The following is a 16964-nucleotide window of genomic DNA, read 5'->3' as shown; positions in this document are numbered from 1 at the left end:
GAGGGGAGCAATGAGGAAGACAGGAGAGGTCTGCTGTGCCATGTGGGTCACTCCCTGGCTGGGGATCAAACACGTGCTGCAGTGGCTGTGGACTGCTTCATAAAGCTATGCCTTAACCTACCACACCTCCAGGGAAGGCCCAAAGGCGTTCACTTTTGATTTAAAGATTTCTATCTTGTTTGGACTTTTGCAAATGGGCATAGGTTGGTATTAATTTTGTCATTTCAACTTTAAAAATGATGCTCAACAATCTTAGAGATGATTCCAGCTAGATCAGACTAGGGGCTGTGGCCTCTGGAGCTTCCTCTCACTATGTCTGACTCCTCATTGACCATGTGGGCTTGGGGGTTTCTGGGAAGATAGGAAACAGTTGGGGAGCCAGGAATCAAAATGGCACAGAGCCTGTTCAGGAGTTCCTGGGATCTGGATTCAAGACATGGGGTAGACAGAAGCTTCCAGAGCTTCTCAAAGGTGTTGGGCAGCAAAGGTCAAGAGGACTGGCATTTGGCACATCTGAAGCTGGGCTGCTGTTTTGCTTTGTGCCCAGAGGCTGCTCACCAAGAGAGGCCATGACTGCAGACAGGGATCAGAGCATCCATCCATTGCTCTATCACCCCACTGGACAACTATGCCCGCGTTGCCCCTTTCTGGGCTTCTAGATGGCACTGTGGAAACAGAGGGTGACCCTATGCTGCATCTGGCATATTCACTTCTCTGGGGCAGTCCCGATGTCCCACTCAGACTCTGTCTATTGTCATCTCTCCCCAATCAGGGCACTGACGCTAAGCTGGAAGCTCATCCATGCACTGGAGTAGGGAGGTCTAGATTTGATACCTGTCCTAGGTGGCACGTGTCTGCAGAATATGCTGCAATCTCCACATTTGAGACTGTATGGTATATGGCTAGAATCTACCACTTCTTGGCTGTGTGACCCTGGGCAAATTACTTAACCTTTCTGTGCCTTACCTACCCTGCTTTAAAAAGTGGGATAACAGCACCTATCCCTGAAGAACTGTTTCAAGGATTCACTAAGTTTGTACAGGTGGAATCCAGGTCATGCCTGGCCCATAGTTTGCACTAAGTGTGCAGCTACCGGGTCATATGTCTGGTTGCTGTGTTTGCACTCCGGGCAGCACTTTCAGAAAGTGTCTGTTACACTTGCCCCCTACCCACCTCCCACCTAATGATACAGTGCAACAATATGCCCCCCACAATGCCATTCAACACTCTGTGCCTGTGCCCATGGGTGGGTGCTCAGGTGGGAATCATTTCCCCTCGACTTCGCTTCTCTAGGATTCACGCTTTCCTACCCAACGAGTCAAAGCTCAGCCATGAGAGCATGCAGGTGAGGTGGGAATGAGGGTCCCACACTCTCTGGATGGGCCTGTCTCTTGCATGAGTTGTGCAAGCTGAGGGTGTGGAGCACCTTTCAGCGTCTCTAGGCTGGGCACAGCACAAGGTGTGTGCAGTGAGGATTTGGTGACTAAACTGAAGCCAGCTGCTAGGCGACCTTGCTCCAAGGTCCACCTCCCATCTGACTCCAAATGGCACGGCCTCCAAAGTACTCCAAGCTCCACCTCCCATCTGACTCCAAATGCCCCCACTGTTTGGAGACTCGCAAGAGTATCCAGATCCTGAACAGTAGTCCTGGGGACCGAGGCTAGTGTAGTTCAAGCTGAGGCAGTCTGCTGCTTTGGACACTGAGTGGACAAAGGAAGACGACTGGTCAGGGGCCACTCCCACTTCCTCACCATCAGTCCAGCCGCCTCCCCTAGGCCCACCTTCTCTGGCCATGGGAACGGGCCCCAGCACGCCTCCCACAGGTCGGCTGAGCTACAGCACACAGGCCTAAGGCCACTCATGCAGAACAGGCGGAGGTAAGGCCCAGCCAACCCAAATGTCAAAACGTGGGAGCCTTGAGTGGGTCTCCCACCACCCCCATGTCAGCGGGAGTGGGGGCGAGGCGGGGTTGGTCACCTCACTAGCACTCGGAGCGCTACGCCCCAGTCCTCACTCTCCAGCTGGTGTGAACGCACTTCCCTTTGGAGAAAGGCCTGACAGTGGTGGTGAAAATATTTTTTCCTCCTTCAAACCCAGACATCACTTGTGAGAGGATGGAAACCTTTTACACTGTCCCTTAGCATCCAATTTTTCAATCCAATCTGTTTCTCTTAACTTGAGTCACTGTGACATTACCAAATTTTACATACAGTTATCTGTTGCTCTGCAAAGAAATACAGATGGTTTTTGTGGAAATAAACAGTCATTTATTTTAAACAATTGTAAAATAGTTTATGGAAACCAGTGGGGTAATGCATTCAAATAAATGCCAAACTGGCTGATGGGGAGCCAGGGTGCTAAATCACACTGCTGAGGAATTCAGCTGTGGGGAACAGATAGTAAATCCAGAGTGACAGAATTTCCCGTGATGGCAAAGGTTTCTGACATCCAGTCCAGCACTCAAAAACCACAGCAGCTCAAACCCATTTTCCTTAACACAGCCTTGACAGCCAGTGAAATTAGTGAATTTAGTCACAAGTACCTAAAGACAGAAACAAAAGAAACAAACAAAAAGGAGACTTCATTTGTCTGCAGTCTCGCCCCCGCTATGTGAAAGCCGTGACGCCAACTTGCGTGAGTGGAGAGCAAGCGCAGGGCCAACTGTTTTCAATCATCCGACTTTGTTATGATACGGGGAAGCTGAAGGCCTCCGTGCAAGCCTGCTCATGCCAGAGACTGGCTCTGGCTAAACCACACTCGCCCCAAAGCTCAGCTCCTCTGTAAGGAGAGGGTCATAGCTGCTTGCCCTTGACAGGCTGCTGGGCACGTTCAGAGAGGCACCGGGAGTGACAGGTTGGGTAAATCGCTGGGTGAGAGTGGCCCCAGCTGAGTGGAAGAGTCCACCCTGGGAAGGAGAGCAGGCTGTCAGGTGTCTCAGGGGCTTCCAGCAACTCTCAGGGACACCAGCAGCAACAAATGGCTTGGGTCTATCTTTGCAGATCAGAGAACTCGAAGCACTTTTTTGCTTCTCCTTTTACAGGAAAATTAACTACTGACCTTCCCTTCTCAAATATTTTCCTAGTAACTGGGTTTCCAGTGATTTCACCAGGCATCTCCCAATGAAGTAACTCAGTCGCTCATCAAACATATACTGAACTCCTTCCATGTGCTCTGAGTGAAGCACTGGAGGACAAAGGTAAGGCTGCTTCTCGCCTTTAAGGATTCCGCAGTGAAAGGACTCCCCCGTTTGGAATCCTTATTCATCTCCCCTTTGCTGACATTCAGTCAGTTACCAAGTTGGACAGACATGCCCCGCTGGGCAGTCATCCCTGCATCACTCATCTCCAGCCCAAGGTAATGGTCTCCCCCTCCTGGCCTCCAGTATCTTCACCTGTTGCTACAGGACCAGGAGTTACCGCTTCCATGCTTCAAAGTCTCTTGCAACTTCCCCGGTCAACTCCACGTACTCTTCAGACATTGCACCTATCCTAATTTCGCGTCCATCCACGCCAGCTATGTCCTAGTCAAGCCCTCTGCCCCTGCTCATTGCACAGACCTCGCGGATTCCTGCCTCCACGTCACTGCTGTGCCATTCTCTCCACCCATACATGGCTGCTTCTGTCTGTCAAAGCCACATCGCTCCTTGTGGATATTCCCAAGTCTTATCTGGCACCTGAAGTTCTGCGTCTGCTTTTTCCTGCAGATAACCGACCAGATTCCAGCATTGGCCTTCCCTTCCTTCCTCGCAACAGTCAGGTGGCCCCGCTTGCTTGTCTCAGAGCGAGGCTCTGCTGCCCGGTAAGAGGATTCCAGCTGGCAAACAAGGCTTCTTCTTCTCACCTAACTCTGGCCTCCATGCCCCCATCCTGGTGCCCTGCGAGGCTCTCAATGTGCCCCTGTGAAACTCCACTTACCCACTGATGCTACCTGCCTGCCAGGATTTTCTTGTGCCTAACAGTCTAGTTTACATGCAGTTAAATGATCTGAATTCATTACACTTGCTTGGTAAAAATGAAGGAAAAAAGGAGGGGAGAGAGAACCAAGAGAACCATTTCAATAGTCTGGAGAACCTACTTGCCAGGACTCTCTGTATCTCCATGAGCCCCAACAGAGAGCGAGGCAGGAGCCATTCACCTTTGCAACTACAGAACTTGGTAAATGTCTGATGAACGACGACTGAGTAACTGGGGAGATGGTGGTATCTGTTTTCTAGCCCTTCTTACAGTGAGGGGTTTTCTGTGCCAAGCTTGACTTTATTAGCATTTAAAGAAAATATATTTTTAGTTTCCATGTATTCTAATGCAAGAGAAGAAAAACTACCTATGTTGGAGTAGAGAGAAAAACTATCACCGCTGGCACGGGGCAGACATTTTAAATGCCCTTTCCCAAAACTCATCTTGAAAACCAGACCCCGCTTGCTTGCGGCCTCTGTGACCCCACCCTCTGAGACAAGGCTCTCTTGCCCCCTCCCCACCCCTCGCTGCCCAGTTCTTGCCGTCCTCACGTGCTGACTGCTCATCTGCCCGTGCCTTGCTTTAGGGGCGTCAGGTCCTCCAGAGATTGGTTCTACCTGCCACGGAGGCTCCCTTCAGCTGTCTCTTCTAACCGTTACCACTGTCCAGCTGGCGCTGTGCTGCACGTCAGGAAGCAGCTGGCTTTGGCCAGTGCCCTGTCTGGCCCCTCATCAGTATTCTGGGCTCTTGCTGTGACACGTTCCACTAACTAGTGGGACCTTAATGGCAGGGTTCAGATCACGGCTCCACCAAGCTTTAAACCGTGGGGGATTACCTAAGTGCTCTGCAAGCATTATTTCCTTATCACTAAATTGGGGATGATGATAATTCCTAACTCATGAGGTTTTTTATAGGTGAAATGAGATAATAACACTTAAAGCACGTGGGCTGGCACAGAGGAAGTGTTCGACAAGTGATAACTATTTACTATTATTTGTTACAGTTTTGCACATTTTACCATGTTCAACTCTGAAGAGATAAGCTGAATTATACATCTTGTTTTTAAGCCAGTTGTGACGTATAGCCTAAGATAGTAAAATATGTCTGTCTTGTGCTAAACATACAAAACAAAAAGTAAAAGCTGTGGAAAAAAACAGTCGTGAAGGAGGCAGAGGGATCGTGGCTGCCAGCCATTTCCTTTCTGGGGGTTTTCCTTCTTGTTAGATCTATTATCCAAGAGCGGGGCTGCCCTGCTGGCTTTCCATTTGCCTTGCTAATAACAGTAAATCCAGCAGCTTCCACTGCAGCTCTTGTCTCCTTCAGCTGACTCCCAGGCCAATCAGCACTTCCTCTCTGCTAATGTCAGATGTACCCTGGGAAGTCCTGCTGGAAAGAAAATTTATGACAAAAGTTTCTCCTGCTTTTAACCCTTCTGCACACCCACCCCAGATGCAGAGTGCGCGAGAGGAATGCTAGGTCATGCCTACACGTGCAAGTCTATGTCCTCACTGACGCTTTGCTGCTTTGACAAGGGGCCTCAGACCCCTGGAAGAGCTCAAATGAGCAGCTGGGCAGACAGATGCACACATTCTGGGCCGTACCTGCGGCAGACTGAATTTGAGCTGGGTTCCTTAGCAGCTCAAGTCTATTGAACTATGACTCAAAGCAGTCAGACCCATAAAAAATGAAGTGTTTTACTACAAAACTGTGAGTATGGCTGGGTCTCGTAACTGTGGAACTGGAAGAAGGGAACAAGACTAACATTTATTGAGTAATAAAATAACAGTTAAATGCTTGGTGTTTGACACGGATCTCTAGTTCTCACAACAATGTCATAAAGAAGGTAATATTCTAATTCTCATTTATATGTGAGGAAAATAAAGTTCAAACAGGTTAAGAAACTCAACCAAAGAGCCAGAAAAGGACTAAGCATGGAACCAGGGAGATGTTTCTAAAACCCCAGTATTAAGCTTCACAATGAAGACGACCAAGTGGAGCCCTTGATCCAGTTGTGGCCTTATTTTACTGAAAAACAAGCAAAAGCAAGGGAACTCCCTCAGAAAGGGAGAGTGACTTGACCCAGACTCCTCAGCTGGCAATGCTGCTACCACCGGCTTCGGGCCAAAGCGGAAGCACAGCCTTCTGACTCACAACAGGCACCCCAGAAAAATCCTCCGAGGGCTGCAGGGAGCCCCGGGCCCAGCTTTCCAGAGACACGGGTTGGCGCTCCACCACCTTGTTAGCCGCAGAGTAAACAACGGCTGTCAGGGGGGCTTGGCTGGCTGGCAAAGGCGGCAGCAGCAGCCACACAGGCCCGCGCGGGGCCTTATGTGCTTGGCACAGAGGTTTTCCTTTTAAGTAAATTCAAGCCTCGGAGCCTGCTACATTCTAGCCCAGTGGGCCTTTCTCTGACCTCTTCTCCACCTCTCCACAGAAGGTAGATGATATGCTTAACCAGATTAGTAGTCAGTGAACTAATTTTTGTTCCAATTAAAAAGAGAAAAGAAAAAAGAATGTCAAAATATACATGTGACAGCTGTTTGGAACTCTAATGTTATGGAAAAGCAGCTGTTTTCATTTATATTTGAGATATTACTCATTCTTAGAATGGGAGTGAGTTCTCAGCTAATAGCTTGTACTTTAACTTACGGAAAATACAGGTCACAGAGACAAAAAGTTGGCAACATCACAGTTATACTTGTCTAACATTTTGGTTTTAAAAAGTTTGAAGTGTTTATAAAGTACGGCAACTTTTTATTAATGATGTTCTCAGAGAAACTGACATCCATCTCACTGAAATGAACTGTAGCTTTCAGGAGAAAGGCATTTTCCAGGTCGAGATAGGCTATGCACATAAGGGAAAGAAAGAGAAATCTTTCTAACTAAGCTCTAGAATTTGAAAGTAAGTTGCCTTCTTTTTACAAATTAAATTTTTAAAAAATCAAAACACCACGTACATATAGTTTTAAAAGTAAATCTGACCAATGGTAAAGTGGTGGTGGGACGTCCACAGGGATTACAACCGAGATGAAAAATGTACAAAAAGAAGAATGATATAAATATAAATATATATATGATTAAAAAAAGTAATCTTGACCTAAGTCTATAATGAAAAAGTGTTATCTCCCTCCCATCACTGCGTCCCTCCTTATAGGTAGTTAGTTTAAATTTTTCTAAGTGCTTGTTCTGGTACTCACCTTCATGGTTTTATTAGTATTTCCATTCAGCCGTGTTAGAAATTATGACTAACAGTATCTAAGAACTTTCACTATGAAAGGTGAAGAGTTAGCATATACGCTCACTCTTTCATTCAAATCCACCTCCACTTGGGAAAGTGAGTCTGTTTTCGTTTTCTTTCTCTGTGTACAACAGCTTCCTCCTGCTGGGCACATGTAGGTGAGGTGATTATCAATGCTTCAGGGTTGTTTTTGGTGTACTTCTCGGCTCCTGAGAGCCCATTAGAGACTCGTGTCATTAAGGGGCCGTGGGAGGCAACGCTAATTTCAGTGGATGTGCATCACGTATCATTTTTAAGGCATTTAAATTTTCGTTCAATACTTTAAAACTCTAAGGAAGCTTGATCTCCAATAATCAAAGTGCACCAAATCCATTCCCATATAGACAGTGGGTAGTCTTGGGGTGGCAGGAGCAAAGAAATTTGGAGCTGCAAATTAGCTTTCATTGCTGCTTCTTAGTTCATTCCACAAAATGTGTCAGCTCCAGGCCAATTTCAGTGCTGGCCAGGCCAGGTGCTGGTAAACACAAAGGAACCCGTTCTTCTCCACAGAAGAACTCCCAAGCGAGAGCTCAACCCTACTATCACAAACCCTCTTCCAAAGAAAAAGAAGGCTCTCATCCAACTCCTTGCTAAGGTACTTGCCAACATCAGACAAGTTCAGTATATTAGGAACTTATGAGGGACAGGCCCATAGTTCCTCTGTTGGAGGGCCAAGTGCATGAGGGACAGTGCTTTCTCTAGCATCTTCCAAGGATGAATTCTGGCCCATACGTCATAATTTCCACTCGTGTCCCAGCTGGAGTCATTTGTGTCCCAGCAAAATTCACCCAACCTTTGATGTTCTGCTGCTTCTCCCTAAATCAGGGAGCTGTGTTGGCAGCCAGTAAGGAGATACATGGAAACAACTTGCCGGAGTGGAAAGATGGAGTTAATTCCTCATGGGGTGTGGGGGCGAAGGGGAGGGACAGAGCCGACAAGCGGGACTCCCTTCAGGACGGAACTCACAAGACAGAGTCTTTTTGTCAGTAAATGGACAGATTAAAAGCTGGAAGCGTGAATCCCTACCAGCTGTGTCTTACTGGTTTATTTACTTTTTGGTGCTCATCGCCCACTAGCTCAGTGCTGTCTGAGATCAGGCCCTGCCAGCTGAGCACTGACTGGCACATGCAAAGACTCCGCAAGTATCGAGGAAGGAGTCACACACTGTACTCGGGAGACCTGCACAACCGCAGGATGTTTTTAGGCTTAAATCTGACTTTGTCTTAATTCACATTACTTGTGGTTGTTATGATTTGCTATTTTTGTGATTATGTGGTGGCACTTTTGGGGACGACTGAGGCGTTCCAATAAACCACCTCCTATCTTTTGCAGCAATTAAGCTTTAATCACATCTCACTGACTTTGTTTGAAAACCTGGCTCGATGGCACAGAAGAAGTTGGGACCAGCAGCTAGGTAGACAGATGCAGGTGACACTCGTCCTTCCCTCAGACCTGTCCCATTGTGCTCCCAATGCTTTGTCCTGGTTTTGTCACCTTTGGCTCTGGGCATTATTATCATTGCAAGGCAGAAAAAGAAATATCTTCCCTCTCTTCCTTTTTCTTCTTAATACATTCAAAGCTGCTGCAGCTACCTAGCAAAAAGTACTGGTGTTCACAGTTTCACAGCGCAAAAGGAGAAACTCTCCATGGGAAGTTGCCCTTAAACTGCTTGTGCTACAGTGCAGCCTCCGAGGCAACGGCTGGCAGTCGGGTGTCTCTGGGAGGGTCCCGGAGGAATCTGTGGGGGAGTGACTCTTCGAAGGGATGACTTTCCATGGGAAGTGGCCAAACTCATCCTTACAGAGGATGAGTTTTCCTTCAAGTTACTAAAAAGATAAACCCAGGAATGGGCAGCCTGAAAAAAGAGGGGCCTTCTGCTTCATCTAGGGGGAAACAAGACTCAGTGTGAAGGGAAGGAAAGGCAGATGCAACACTTCAAACCTCTGACTTCTGTGATCCTTCACTCAAAACATCAAACTGATGTCTAATTACATTTTTTCTCTCAAAGTGTTTTCTGAGAAGAAGTAATAGGCTCTGGGAGTTACTCAACTGTTAATACAAAGGCTATTAAAATCACTTGTAAACATTTGTTACAGGCAGTTGTAGTTGGTTCCCTTTATTTCCAGAACCTTTGACACAGTAAGTTAAATTTGCTGATCTAAGCCTTGAGCTGAAGGCCCTGTGATCATTCACTCACTCCTACATTCACGGGATGGGTTTTCTTGTTGGTCAAAAAGCATCAGCGACGACTCTGAATCTCGTTCTCTCCTGTTCCAAGTACGGGGTGCTTCCCGCATGTCCACAGCCAAACAAACTCCAAAGTGTGCTCTATCACAAGTTCTAAGCTGTCTGCAGAATAATTCACTAGGAGCAAAAGGTGCAGGCAAGAACGAAGTCTCATGGTGAGCCTGGTTTGGGGAACCTGGTGTGTGTAGCCGGTGTGGTGAAGGAACCGGGGGTAAAGGCAGCTGACATCCACTGAGTGTGTTACATCCATTCAATCCAAACACTCCCTTGAAGGCAAGGAGGATTACCTCTGCTGCCTAAAAAGGTCGATTAGAGGCTTGACGGCTTGCCCTGCTTCACAGAGAACGGGACAGTGGGCACTCGCTCGGAGGCCATCCCTGGCACTGAACCATGCTGCCAAAAAACAACTGAAGCAGGTGCGCTTGGTCTCTGAAAGGAGACACGTATGGGTACCCTGCCCCGAGGCGCAGGAGGCACACAGTGGTTAGCAGTATGAACCAAAGCATCTCATCTGGGCTGGTGGCTCAGGTTCCCCAACTTACTGGCTGTGGGACAAGCCCTGTGTCCTCTTTCTTGGAAGTTTTCTCATTTGTTTGGTTGGTTGATCAAGCTTTCTCATTTATGAAACAGAAATGAACAACTAATTCAAATAACTGTTTTAGGGTTTAAATAAGATAATGAAAAAAAGTGGAAGACTGCCTGGAGAATTTGGAATGCTCAATAAATGGTAACAGGTATTCAGAACTCTATATGCCACTTAAAATCATAGGTCAATGGAAGAAACTGTGACCTCAAAGATGCCATTTAACAGTAAAGAGAAAATATCCTAGAAAAAGAAATCATGTTTAGTGTCTTTTATGCCACAATGACATGCGTTTTTAAATTTAGAAATTATTTTTACAATAAGCATTCTAAATGCTATAATTTTAATGAGATCTGCCCTACTTTACTACATTTTAAAACTCAGGAAAGTAGAAACATCTATACACGGTAAGTCTGTGTACCCACCACCTAGATCCTACAATTAATAACTTAGCATATTTGCTTTATCACATATCTATCCATCAAGCCATCGTTTTATTTAAAAAGTGGATTTCAAAGTAGTAGACACCGTCACCCCTAAACACTTCAGTGTTCAGAATCTTCACTGATGTTCAATATTAGTTTATGAATCTTTTTTTTTTTATCCTTAGGTAAGATTTACAGACGATAATGTGCACAAACCTTCTAAGTCCCATGTGTCAGTTCTGACAAAAGCATACACCTGCAAGACGCCAGCTCCAAAAATTTCCCTCATCTGTATTATGCACTAAGTGGGGAAGTCGTGTTACAGGGAAGAGCTACCGGAATCAAGAGACAGAGGTTCCAATCTCACTTACGTGACACATCTGCAACACACATAAAAATGCGTCACACACAGCGTCGGGTTTTGTAACACATGAGAGAGAGAACACCCATCTCACAAAGTCTTTGTAAAGGTTACCTGCAAGAACACTTTAACTTGGAAAAGACAGCAAGTGTTCAGGAGCTATAACCGAAGGGTACTTTGTCTCTACTCTTCTCCCCTGCTCCCCACCATGTGAGGATGTTGCCATCAACGTGAAAGTAAGGGCAAAAAAACCAAAAAAACAAAAATAAAGTTAATGAGAGATGAGGGAAAAAGGCATCTCTCTGCATAGGCAGTCCGCGCCCAATTTATCCACTCTGACTTCAGCTAATTACACATCTGTCTCAATGGTCTCCTCAACAAATTAGTCATCCCCACTTTGTGACACTGATTGTTGGTTGCAGCCTTTTCCCCACTTGCTACCATTCCCAGAAACTTCTAGGAGTTTACTCACCAGGCACATGGCAAGGCATGATGCAGGGTCCCCATTAGCCCCCTGCAGTTGCCCTTGGCGCCGGGGCTGTTCATAATGCTGCCAGGCGTGCCGTGTCGTTAGATGTATGCGCCTCCCCAAAATGAAACAGTGAAGGGTGACAACTCTGTGTTGTCTTTTCCGATTTCTAAGGTAGGATGCATTTTTAAAGTGTTTTACTAGACTATAACTATTTGACAGAGAATGGTTTTAAACTAATTTCGATTGCAGAGCAAGCGGTTACTGACACAAGGCCTCAAATGAGGTGAACTGGAGCCCAGTGAGGTAGCAGCTAGCTCTCCAGACACACAAAACCTTTTGCTGGTGACTGAAAGGTCAGCAGGGACACACGTGAGGTGGCCTGGATGCGTGTGTGCCTTACTCTGTGTGTGTGTCTGCACACACAAACGTGCACATGTACACAGCGCAAGGAACAGGGAGACTGGTGAGAACTATCCTAAACACCGGACACGCCATAAAAAGTTTTCTGAAATGAAAAAATCCCTCTTCCCATTAAAACACCGAATGACTGAACTAACTTTTAGAAAGAGAAGTTAAGTATTTAAAGATGCTTAACTGTACTAAAAAGTTGAAATGCAAATTAAAGTGAGATATTAACTGCTAACCACCCATTTGGCAAGAATTACGGACTGATAACATCCAGTGTTGGCAAGGGAATGCGGAAAGAGGTGTGCTTGTAAACTTGTGGAGTGACAAAGAAAGTTTTTGAAGGGCAATTTGTTGGCTTTAGATGTGGAAACCTCTGGCAAGCAGTCCCAGGTTTAAAATCTAGCAGAAACGTATGATGAATATTCATACAAGATCATCCACTGCATGTGTTTTGTAAAACCGAACATTTGGAAATCATCTAAATACCCGTCAGTAGAGAGCTAACTTACATTTAATTAGAAAGATAAAAATGCAGAATGCACTCTACTACAGAAGAATGCTTATGACTTAACACTGAGTATAAAAACATACCTATTGCATGATGGCACTAAATAAACCTTTACACACTCATTTTTTCACAAGTTCATTTCACAAACATTTATTGAGTGTCCTCTATTTGGCAGGCACTCGGCTAGATGTTGGAAATAACAGTAATGTCAAAAATCGTCCTATCCACATGAAACTTACATCTATATCTGTGTGGCAACGGAATAAAAAACCTGAAGGCTTCGTGTTTTCACACTATACCCTTTCAAAATGACTGTTTTCAATAAGCATTTAACTTCAATTAAAAAAATCTTTAAAAGTCTTTTTTTTTTAACCATCATTTCAATTCTCCACAAAGTGTGCTTTCAATTCCAATAAAGAAAAAAGTCAGACTTTGCCAAAGTGTCCATCCTTCTGCTTCCTGAACTTCACTCTTAATTCAGGGCTCATCATTTGTTGGATGGAGTCCACAAGAGCCTCCTCACCTGTGTCTCTGCCTCCTGTTTTTTGTCCTCTAATCCATTTTTATAACGCAGATGGTGTGTTTTCGAAAAGAAATTCTGACTACATCACTCTTCCTTCAATGGTTCCCTCTGCCTTCAGAATAAAGTTCAAAATCAACAGTTTACCAACACAATCTGGTTCCAAATGTTCACTCCGGGCTCAGCATGCCCCACCCAGCTCCTACTCTGCTGCTGCGTCACGGGCACTATTCTTGCTCATGCCCTTTCCAGAAGGCACCACGCTTCCTCACTTCATTCCCTCAGCCTGAATGCTCTTTTCCACCCCTCTTCACCTGTCCAGTGTCTACTCAGCTCAGGTCTCAGTTATGTAATTTGCTCGGGATGCTCTTTCCTGACTCCTCAATGTGGCACCCTCCCACAATGTGGCTTTCACTTACCACAGCACACTGTATTGCAACATTGGTTTCCCAACAAAACAGTAAGTTTCTTGAAGGTAAGAACACTTCCTGGTTTCTAGAAAATCTGTAGTGCCTACCTACATAGTGCCTGTTGCATGACAAGTTCCCCCCTAAATGAATGTACCCCTGTTCTATTTTTGAGTTCATTATCAGGCCTGCCCTGATTGGACCTGGCCCCTGCCTTGCTTCCGCAGCGAGTCCTATGCCTTTTCCTGCTCTAGTAATTGGAAACATCTATGTCTTCTGATAATATCACAAAACATCTCTGCCTACAATGTTCTTCTCAATTGCCCATCTGGCAGAGTTCTAAATTAATCTTCAAAAAGTCATTAGAGAAGCCACTTACATTAAAAAAAAAAAAAAAAGCCAGAGCAGGCTCTCCCTGGTGGCACAACGGGTTAAAGCACAGCACTATGAAGCTACTCAGAAGCCACTGCAGCACGAGTTCAATCCCCAGCCAGGGAGCTGACCCACATGGCTGGCAAACCTCTCCTGACTCACCCGCTGCTCCCCTCAGCATTGTATTTCAGTATATCTCCCTGCTCTGTTCTCTACTCTGTCTCTGGTGAATCCTCTCATCCACCACACCTCTGGCCTGCACCCCAGTTCTGTAAGTATAAATAAGTAAATCTTAAAAAAAAGCCAGAGCATCTTTTGTCTCCTGCCTCAGCCACTAGTTCTAAGAACACCCTTGTTATCCATGCTGCTTTCATGGCTTTCTACACTTCTACTTGTGAATTCACCCTATTTTTGTGCTTTTACTTCTAAATGATTTCACTGAATTTTCTACTTGATTTCTAGACAGTAGGTGGCACAGAACAGGTAGCTGGAATATGGCTGCTGGGTGGCTGATCAGCAGAGTAGGGGCTGGGAGGGGCATGCTAAGCCCGGAATGATTGTTTGGAACCAGATCATGTTTGTAAACTGTTGACTTTGAACTTTATTCTGATGGCAAGGGAATCATTGAAGGAAGAGTGATCTTGTCGGAATTTCTTTTCGAAAACATACCATCTGCGTTGTAAAAATGGATTAGAGGACATAAAGCAGCCTCAGAGCACCTGAATCTTTCATATGCTGCCCTGATTAATCCTCATTCAACCTCTCCTGCATTACACTGAAGAAAACAGGGCTCAGAGAGGTCAGCACATTATTATACATACAATTACCATAGTTTCTTAATCTAAGAGACATTGATTTTCATTTTTTAAGCATTTCTAAATTCAGGATACAGCTTACAATCAATATATATACACTTAAAATATATATGCAGCTCACAATCAATATACACTTAATGTACTAGCATTTCTTTCTTTTAATCCATGAAAAGCTATCATTAAATTAGTGGTGCTATAGAGTCCGTCCCTAGTGGCCCCAGAGAAGGGTCCTCTGACTCCAAAATGCACATGCCCCTCACCCTCACCCACCACAGCCTCTCAGGGGAGTGCCTTTTCTCTTCCTTTCATTCTACTTTCTCTTTAATCTAATCCATGGTGGTGACTACTCCAGACACAGTGAATGAATAGATTTTGTGATAGAAAAAGAAGTTCTGAAAGATTAGCGACGAGTAGGAAGAGTAAATGCTGGTCAGATGTAGTTTTGGCGAGTGATTTATTTCCAGCTTTTCTGATGTGGCGGGTGCAAGAGCTCATAACACCCTTCTAAAATAATTGGGTCTCTAAAGTGGTTCCAAAAGATTTTTGCTTGACATAAATTCTCTAAATTTCCAGGCTTTCTGGATAAAATAGTTGACTGCAATGCCATCTTTAAGGTGCTCCATTCTATACTCAAGAAGATCCATCAGGAGCCTCAGCGCCTTCCAGACAGGAGGAGGCTCAGGTGAGATGAAACAACAAGATAAAGAGGCAGAGGAAGGAGGCAAGAGGAATATTTAACTTGGAGCTTCTTGCCGGGGTATTTTTGAGTTATATATTTAAACCCCTCAGCTGTCCTAATTTACAGTATCATTTCCCACTGGGTCTTTGGTTACAGAGCAGCAGGTCTTCTCGCCCAGCCCCCACGCATGAGTGACATCAGCATGGTTATTTATTCCTTCTTGAGGAGCAGTTTTCTGCAGAAGTTACTGCCTTCTTGACAAAGAACATTTAAACAGTCCTATTTACCTTTACTGCCTCTTTTTTTTTTTTTTTTTTTAGGGCTTAGCTGCTACAGCCCAAGGAAACCACATGTCTGTGTCTCTGCCTCACAAACTACTGTCACAGAAGAAAGGTTATTGTATTTTCTGTCACTGCATATGAAGTAGGACTCTGCTAAACCCTATAGCTAGATGATTCTTTAGTTTACTTTAGCCTTTAGAGAGTATTTCAGGTGAGAAGAGTGTTAAAAACCCTACTTCATCTAAAAGATATGGGTTGCTTTTTCCCACAGGGCAGCTCAGGTCAGGTGTATGTTGCTTTAAGAAAGCTAGACATAAAACATTAAAACTGACACCAATACAGACAAACTGTGCAATCACAAAAAGAATTCCTGGCTTTATATCCAGATTCACCACAGGGTTCCCTTAAATGCTGCACTTCCCTAGTGCATTTAGATCTTACAATCAATGAACATTTCTGTTTACAGAATTTTAAATTTGTTCTCCCATTAGGGTTCTAATAAGCAACATGCTACAATAAAAAAAGTATAGGCTTCGGGGTCAAAAAAGCCTGGGCTTCAATTTAGAGTCTACTATTTACTTACTGTGGAAATTTGGGGAACTTCAGCTTCTCTTAGAGCTGAGGAGAGGAAGATTCAGAGAAATAAGTATACGATTTCAGTTACCACAGTTCTTTAATTCTAAGGTGCACATTTCCCCAACCCCCGCCCCCCCCCCCCGTCCACACACACCTTTTTAATAGTTCTAGAGTCTCATCTGTAAAAAAGGCATGATAAAAGCCTCCTTCTAGGACTGTTGTGTAGATTAAAGGAAACTGTCTGGATGCCCCCAGTTACAGCTCCGACCCAATGAAGCGGCTTTTGGGAAAACACTGACTCCTTCCATGACACACAAATTCCCTTTAAAACATTCTTGAAAAATAATAAATCATTCTGCATGTAGCTTTCCAGGTCTACCTGGCCTCTGTAATGTGTTGCAGGGGTGAGTGGGAGACTGACTCCGCTGGACTACCGGCCCCCACGGCAGGACCATGTTGGGCCACAGCTCTGACTCCCCACCCTGGCCTCCCGGTTCTCATCCTTATTTGTATTCCTTTGTCACACTGCAACAATGCTCTCCAAAGTTTTCAATTGATTTCTTTCTTTGTGCTCATATTCTTTGTATGTTCTTTCCCCTCTTTTGGGCCTCAGTGTTTTTCACAGCAGTCAGAGGTTTAGATTCTGAATGTAACTGGAAGTCATTGAAAGACTTGATCATACTAATTTTAAAAGATCTTACCACTGTGCAGACAACAGACTGGAGTGGACTAAGAGCAGAGGCTGGAAAATCAGCAAGGGTTGCTTTCTATAGTCCAGAGAGAAATCATGATGATTTGGATTCATCCAATGGAGATGGAAAAGACTGAAGAGATTCAGGATACATTCTGGAGGTTAAACTTACATGACTTACTAATTGACAAGAGGGATGGTGATACCCCAGGGAAGAGTTCATGAGTCTTACTATATTTTTTGCGGGAGTGATGGTGGACAGAGTTAAGTAAATTAGTTGCAAAGTAAACTGAATTTTTAAAAATTTATTTTATTTACTTATGCATATAAGAACTGGGGGGCAGAGATGCGAGGGTGTAGGGTGAGAGGATTCAGCAGAGACAGAGTGA

At 44.9% G+C, this 16964-nt stretch overlaps 1 protein-coding gene across 4 annotated transcripts in view; it reads right to left on the bottom strand.

Annotated features, from left to right (window-relative positions):
* Nucleotides 1–16964, bottom strand: part of MAPKAP1 (mitogen-activated protein kinase associated protein 1) — a 194792-nt gene that overhangs the window by 61993 nt on the left and 115835 nt on the right. Inside the window, exon 8 of one of the 4 annotated variants that reach the window (XM_004677332.1) lies at nt 2245–2542. The exons of the other annotated variants lie outside the window; for them this stretch is intronic. Coding sequence (XP_004677389.1) covers nt 2529–2542 — 14 coding nt within the window. The 3' untranslated portion in view covers nt 2245–2528. Of the gene's footprint in view, nt 1–2244; nt 2543–16964 lie in introns of those variants that run through there. 4 annotated transcript variants of the gene reach the window in all.

The sequence above is a fragment of the Condylura cristata genome, unplaced genomic scaffold (genome assembly GCF_000260355.1).
Source record: "Condylura cristata isolate star-nosed mole 26May11 unplaced genomic scaffold, ConCri1.0 scaffold00006, whole genome shotgun sequence".
Classification (NCBI taxonomy): Eukaryota; Metazoa; Chordata; class Mammalia; order Eulipotyphla; family Talpidae; genus Condylura; species Condylura cristata.
The sequence above is the reverse complement of the archived record's forward strand: the minus strand, read 5'-3'. Positions and strand labels throughout refer to the sequence as shown.